At 43.8% G+C, this 6,510-nt stretch overlaps 2 protein-coding genes across 8 annotated transcripts in view; one reads left to right on the top strand and one right to left on the bottom strand.

Annotated features, from left to right (window-relative positions):
• LOC123053628 (ribonuclease H2 subunit B) overlaps positions 1-930 on the bottom strand; it is a 6,226-nt gene extending 5,296 nt beyond the window's left edge. For all 4 annotated transcript variants that reach the window (XM_044477134.1, XM_044477135.1, XM_044477136.1 and 1 more), the window contains exon 1: positions 792-930. The gene's annotated coding sequence lies outside the window, so the exon portion shown is untranslated. The remainder of the gene's footprint in view (positions 1-791) is intronic.
• Positions 931-1,045: 115 nt separating this feature from the next.
• Positions 1,046-4,773, top strand: LOC123053627 (FBD-associated F-box protein At5g60610). Of its 4 annotated transcripts, XM_044477131.1 has the most exons (5): positions 1,046-1,325; positions 2,124-3,041; positions 3,115-3,255; positions 4,018-4,345; positions 4,440-4,773. In XM_044477131.1, the coding sequence occupies exons 1-4, from the start codon at positions 1,272-1,274 to the stop codon at positions 4,339-4,341; spliced, it is 1,437 nt and encodes a 478-aa protein (XP_044333066.1). In that variant the 5' UTR covers positions 1,046-1,271; the 3' UTR covers positions 4,342-4,345; positions 4,440-4,773. The 4 variants fall into 4 exon arrangements, with proteins under 4 accessions (XP_044333066.1, XP_044333065.1, XP_044333067.1 ...); XM_044477130.1 differs by having other exon boundaries at positions 4,018-4,444; XM_044477132.1 differs by having other exon boundaries at positions 1,051-1,325; positions 2,078-3,041; positions 4,018-4,444.
• The last annotated feature ends 1,737 nt before the right edge of the window (positions 4,774-6,510 follow it).

The raw sequence follows: 6,510 nt of genomic DNA, 5'->3' as shown, positions 1-6,510 counted from the left end.
GGGGATTTGGGAGTTAATCTGGGTTTTTGCAATGTCCAAACCCCATTACTTCCTTGTAGATATCGGGCTCATGAAATTGAATTGGGGTCCAATACCAAATCAGCCTTGAGATTTCCCAATTCTGTTGTTTGATTGTACAAGAAACTGCAAGCTTGAATCAAGCAGTTGCAAATTCCAATTCTTGTTTGGATTGTACTCATGTACATAGTGGTGAACTGGTGCATTGCTACTTCTCAGCAGTTTGAACATTAGAGTGATGTACATCCTTGATATGCCTACTGTAAATCACAATATATGCTCACATTTTAATGACTATACATTGCTTTAGAATTAAAAAACGTGAAATATTCGAAAGGTCATTCATAATATTCTGAAAAATGTAGAAAACAGGTACAGTACTACTCCCTCCGTCCCATAATATAAGAGCGTTTTTGACATATGGGGCGGAGGGAGTAGTTGTTAGGAGGTCGAGAGGGGTTAGGGTTTAGTAATCCCAAATCGTAAGTAGCAAGATGTAGGTGCGTCTGTTCGGTCGAGGAAATTGGGGTGGGCGCGCCGCGCGAGATAGAAGGAGCATGGAGGCGGGGTGGCCAATTTCCGCGAAAACAGAGACGGCGGGCTCGGCATCGTGGGAGGGACGCGCAAGTGAAAGGGAGTTTGCCAAACAGCGCTATCCGGTGGCTTCAATTTCAGTTGGCTGATTCCACGCGCAGATCACGCGGCAGCGTTGGTAGCGCCGGGCACCGGAGTGCACAGGGATTAGGGATTGGGGCCGTCGGTGGAATGCGTACCTGGAGGGCCGGGAAGGTCGCCGGGGGTACTGACTCTCCGACCCCGAGTTCGCCCCTGCGTCGCGCCGGCAGGAGAGACGAAAGGGGACGGCGGTAGGGTTACTTTTGGCGCCACGCCGGCCTAGCCTCCCGCGTCTCCACTTTTCAGCGTTGCCCTTGCCCTTGCCCTGCTCTGTGCGTCCATGGGCCTAATTCAGCCCACCTGTCCATAGAAAGCCCTGACGGCCCAAAGTCCAAGCCCACGTTGGCTCTGACACCGCTAAAAAAAACACTTGGCGCTGACGCCGCCGGTCGACGTCGGTCCTCTCGAGGATGGCCGCTTGTCGGCGGCTTGGCTTGGTTTGACGGAGCTGGAACTCTCGATGTGACCGTACTCCGCGCTTGGATCGAGGACGGCGCCTGCAGCGATTTGAATCCCGAGCCCACCTTTGCCCCGTGCTGCTTCAGAGCTCAAACCCTAACCAGCAAACCCCGACTCGGATGGAGAAATCCGTTGCGGGATCAGCAGACGAGGGGAACGTCTCCATGGACAAGGTACCACTTCCTCTTTGGATTTCTAGCGCCTTCTTTGTGCATACCCAACCTGTATGAGTATGATTCGATTCTTTCGATCCCTTTTTTAGTTTGGTATAAAATAAATTGTACTCCCTCCGTCCCATAATATAGTGTCAAAAAACGTCTTACATACATTATGGGACGGAGGGAGTAGATGTGCTGTTCAGTACACCCTTTTTAATTCAAAACGCTAGAGTGCTCATTATGCCATGATATCTGTTTCTTTTTTCTTCTAGAAACATCATGCGGTGTTGAATAAGTAAAAATAGGAAGAACTTGCCAGAAAAAAAAAAGGTTACCAGAATGCCTGGGAAAGGTCACACTGAAACTTAGTTCATGTTTTTGTTATGCCCTTCGTTCAATGTTCAGTTAAGATTGATGGCACATGTTATCTTTATTTTCAAGCAATGCTATGCGTTCATCTTGTGAAATTTATTTATTATGCAAAAGAGCTAATATCTATTGAAACAACTACCCTCCTTCAGTCATGTTATAGTGCGCATTATCTGATATCTGTTCTTTTTCTTCTGGAAACATCATGTGGTGTTGAATAAGTAAAAATAGGAAGAACTTGTCAGAAGAAAAAGGTTACCAGAATGCCTGGGAATGGTCACACTGAATCTTAGTTCATTTTTTGTTATGCCCTTCGTTCAATGTTCAGTTAAGATTGATTGATGGCACATGTTATCTTTATTTTCAAGCACTGCTATTGTTCATCTTGTGAAATTTAGTATGCGCAGCTAGTAACATCTATTAAAACAACGGGCAATTCTTCAGTCAAGCTCTTGCAAGAAGCGGTGTCTTTGCGATTGGATCAGCGGACTGCCCGACGAAATCCTGGTCAGCATCCTAGACAAGTTGGATTCCAAGACTGCAGTTGGCACGAGCCTCCTCTCACGGCGATGGAGGCGCTTATGGAGGCTCGTGGAATCCTTCCATTTCAGTGAGGTGGTTTTACCAGACAACTATTGCTGGGTACGCCTCGGACCAATGCGGGACTACTTCAGCACACATAGAGATCACCATTTTGTTGAGTCCCTCCAGTGGTTCACAAGGCTTAAGAGAGAGACACCATTGAGAAGACTGTCCCTTGTGTTCTCAGGCAGTGTGGAGTGTAGCGATGTGGTCAACAGCGCCATAGCTTCTGCAGCTCAGCATGGTATCAGTGACATTGATATGGCAATTTTTGGAAGGATGGAGTACGAGTTCCCCTGGTGGTTGTTGTCTGTTTGCAGGAGCTCAGCGCTGACCAGCTTATGCCTAAGTCATTGCAAGCTTTCTGTCCCCCTCGACTTCGGAGGATTCGGTTCCCTCACAAAGCTTGTCCTTGTCCAGATGTATATGAGCCTGAAAGAGGTGCAAGTTCTCCTCAGGTGCTGTACAAACTTAGTGAGCTTACACCTGATTGGCATGTTTGATATCAGAATCCTGCGGCTTCCAAAGCTTAAAGAATTGCTATTGTTAATGACTCCATCGTTGGGTAAATTTAAGGTAGACACACCAGACCTGCAAAGATTGGAGTACTGCGGAGAGATGCTCCCAACATCTACATTTCAATCCATTCCATGTCTTGAGCATGTTTCCCTGCAATTTACTGATGATATTTATCCAGAATATGACGCGGACAAGTTGGAGGATATCTCTACTTGTTTTCCCCATGTCAAGAGCCTTTGCTTGCGGTACGAGATCCCCAAGGTGAGCCCCACTTTCTGGATATTCTCCAGCGTGGTGTTGGTGCATCATTCATCTAACTTATTTTTTTCTGCAGCTAGTCAAACCAAGAACTCCTGCCACCTTTTTAAACCTCAAAGTCCTAACTTTGAACATCGCTACAAAACCTTCGGATGATCTTCTTTGGATGTTCATGTTCCTAATTGCTGCACCATATTTGGCTACACTGAGAACTACTGTAAGATTGGTTCCCCCTCTTGTATTCTGTACTTGCTTTAAATAGAAAATGTAGATTGTTCTATCCTGAACTATTCTGAAAGCTCACTTTCAACCTTGAACTTTGCAACACCTTTTTTTAACTTGGATCTCTTGAATCAGTTCACTGCAGACCCTCCCACTTTTACACGCAAAATAGGAAGTTTGAGAAATCTAGAAAAAAAATATTCAAGAGACCAGGAAAATGATAATTTTAAAAATTTAATTGTTTGAATAAAAAGAGATCTGGAACGTACTAGTAATATCGGGGATAAGTTTTCTCCAGATTGACTATTGAATCATTTTTTTTTTTTGATCATGGGGAAAGTTTTGTAGGAATTTTTTGGATTGACTATTATAAAATGTTTAGCTGCATGTCATCTGTGAACTATTGGACCCATTTTTCTCATATTAACTTTATATACAAGTTCCAAACCAAAATTGAAGTTTCAAATTTTCCAAGAAATTCTGATGATTATTTTTTAAGTTTTTTTTTCTTTTCTGAAAAAATACTTATGTTGTTGACACACAATGTGTTGATGTGTAATTGATGGTACATTTCTGCCACGTGTCGTCTCAGCAAAACAGTTAGGGATAGTGCCAAGGGGTTAAAGTAAACTGATACAGGAGTTCAAGGTTAAAAGCAAACTTCTACAACAGTAGATATTTTCTTTTAATACCCCCAATGTTTGTTTTTTATTTGGAGGAAAAGAGCTCTTATTTGTTTTGCCTTTAACATTTCCAGGTACACTATTTATCATATCTTGAATCTCATAGTGGGGTGGTATGGGATGATGTCGACTTCCAGCACGTCAGTTTGAAGAATGTAGAGATGTATAACTTCATGGGAAGAGATAATGAGATAGGCTTGGCGAGGCTACTGTTATGTAGGGCTCCTAATCTGAGATATTTGTCCTTCAACCAAGCTCGTCTGGAGGAAGGTGATGATCACCAGCTGGTGCCCCCTACCTGGCCCATGGCTGAAACTTTTTCCCCAAGAGACAGCCAGTTCGTTCTCTCTAAGTTACTGGAGAATGTTTCTTCCAGTGCGCGTGTAGTATTCATCTGATAAGGTACTTTCCGTACTCCTATTTGTACAGCGCGTGACATGTGACATTGCATAATTAATGACTGCAAGATTTGATAAATAATTTCTTGGCCTCTCAGAATCATGCAGATGTGCTTCTCACAATTTGTAATTTGAGTGTAAATGGTTGTGCTTCGCGCTTCGCGTGTTCATCACTCCGATCATGAATGTAGGTAGAAGCAGAGTCTGTCATTGAGGCAAGTGATCCAAGGGTTCGCAGTTTGAAGCCGAACTACATCTAATTGAATTAATTTATGGTATACGTGTTTTTTTTTGGCATCTGCTATTCCTCAGGCAACTGAGATCTTTTTTTTTTTGTCAATCAATTCCCGCATGAGTGTGTGCATGCTACCTGCTTTTTGGTGTTCCGCTCAAAAGGAAATAAGGAGAACTCTTTGGTGTGTGCGTGAGCTACCTGCCAACTTGTAGCTGTAGTGCACTCATGGTTGTAGCCTATAGTGATATTGTCGACTGTTGTTGCTTTGGTTGTGTGTGATAAGTCTGCTGATCACATGTTCCCACTTTGAGATATTTCGATAATAATCTCATTTTGAAATTTACGTCAACTTAATTAGTCAGTTTGGTATTTACCAACTCTAGAAAAGAAGTTTGAAATTTACCAAAATCACTGGTAGATATTGAAACCGAATTGTATTTATTTCATATCAGACTCGACAATGTATTAATACTGACTAGCCCCCACTCGCGATGGTTGTAAATGAGCATGTCCACCGGTATTTAGCTTAACTTTGAACTACTTCTACACTGCAAATTCATAAAAGTTCTAGTTTTGTCTTATGTCAAAATTCTTTTTAAGTTTGACTCGATCTATAGAAAAATATGCTAATGTATATGACGTAAAATGTATAGCAGGAAGACATATTTTATGGTGAATCTGAATGAACGAATTTGGTGTCGTAAATGTTAAGTGTATTTTTCATAGACTCAGACAAACATACGACGGGCCTAGCCTGTTAGTGGTCGGTGGCGGAGCGTAAGGACTATGGCCGGCCAAGCCCAACTAGATCATGAGAGAAAACATTGTACTCTTCTTTAGTCAAACCATACTTCAGTTGTTTTGTACTTTTGGTGAACGTTTATAAGAGATCCTGATGCTTTTTTCGCAAAAGAAAAGAAGAAGAGTAAGAGACGAATTAGTTTATTCTTTCTCTCAAACTTTTTTTTTGAAACTAGGCAAAAGATTTACCATTTTCATTGAATAAGAGAGGAGTTTAGAGTTGATGGCCAAAGGCCCGATTACAGGCCACTACTCTCGCGGCATAATATTACACAAATGCTTTGCGCCCGCAAGGCTCCAAAGCGAGCATTCATCTTTAATCTTGGCGACTAACACTCCTACCGGGACCGCGGTATTACGGAAAACCCGCACGTTTTGCTCCTTTCAAATCTCCCAAGAGACAAGCAACATCAACGAAACCAGGGGCCGACGCGATTGGGTCATATGCGTGGCGTTGTGTCTCCACCAAGCCTTAACAGACTCGAAAGGCTCCCAATCCGCAAGTTGAATGTCGTGCAGCCCCAACCAACTTTTAAGCATGCCCCACACCCTGACGGTGAACCTGCACTGGAAAAGGAGGTGTGCCGCCGATTCCTGAACTTGCTTGCACAGCGGGCATAAGTGACAATTTGGCCACCCACGGCGTTGTAGCCTGTCAGCTGTCCAAATCCTGTTGTTGATGACCAACCAAGCAAAGAACTTGCATTTGGGAGGAGCCCAGTTCTTCCAGACAATTTGGTTCATGTCCATGTCCATCAGACCAAGGAATTGGGCACTGTAGGCCGTGGCCGCGGAGTACTGGCCATCTTTGGAGAACTTCCACGAGATCGAATCCTCCATGCCAGGGTTTAGCTGAATGTGGGAAAGCCTTTCCCAAAGGACAGCAAACTAGGAGATGTGGTCAATAGAGATGCCCGAAGAAATGTCCAGCTGGGAGATCCAATAACCATTATGCAAGGCCTTTTGAACCGAACACATCTTCTTTCTGGAAATATCATAAAGTTTTGGGGCCACATCCTTCGGCCTCAAGCCATCAAGCCAGGTCGATTCCCAGAAGGATGCCCGAAGGCCATTGCCCACCATGACCTTGGTTGCCGCAGCGAAGATGTTCCGGTCGTTCTTATCACATGGGG

Source organism: Triticum aestivum, chromosome 2D, assembly GCF_018294505.1.
Source record: "Triticum aestivum cultivar Chinese Spring chromosome 2D, IWGSC CS RefSeq v2.1, whole genome shotgun sequence".
In the NCBI taxonomy this organism is placed as follows: domain Eukaryota; kingdom Viridiplantae; phylum Streptophyta; class Magnoliopsida; order Poales; family Poaceae; genus Triticum; species Triticum aestivum.
This window is presented reverse-complemented; position numbering and strand designations above follow the sequence as displayed.

Excerpts from the sequence above, each read along its gene's own strand:
- LOC123053627 (XM_044477131.1), top strand. The coding sequence starts at position 1,272 with ATGGAGAAATCCGTTGCGGGATCAGCAGACGAGGGGAACGTCTCCATG. Across the intron at positions 1,326-2,123 it reads GGAACGTCTCCATGGACAAG|TCAAGCTCTTGCAAGAAGCG; the intron begins GTACCACTTCCT and ends GCAATTCTTCAG. Across the intron at positions 3,256-4,017 it reads TGGCTACACTGAGAACTACT|GTACACTATTTATCATATCT; the intron begins GTAAGATTGGTT and ends TAACATTTCCAG.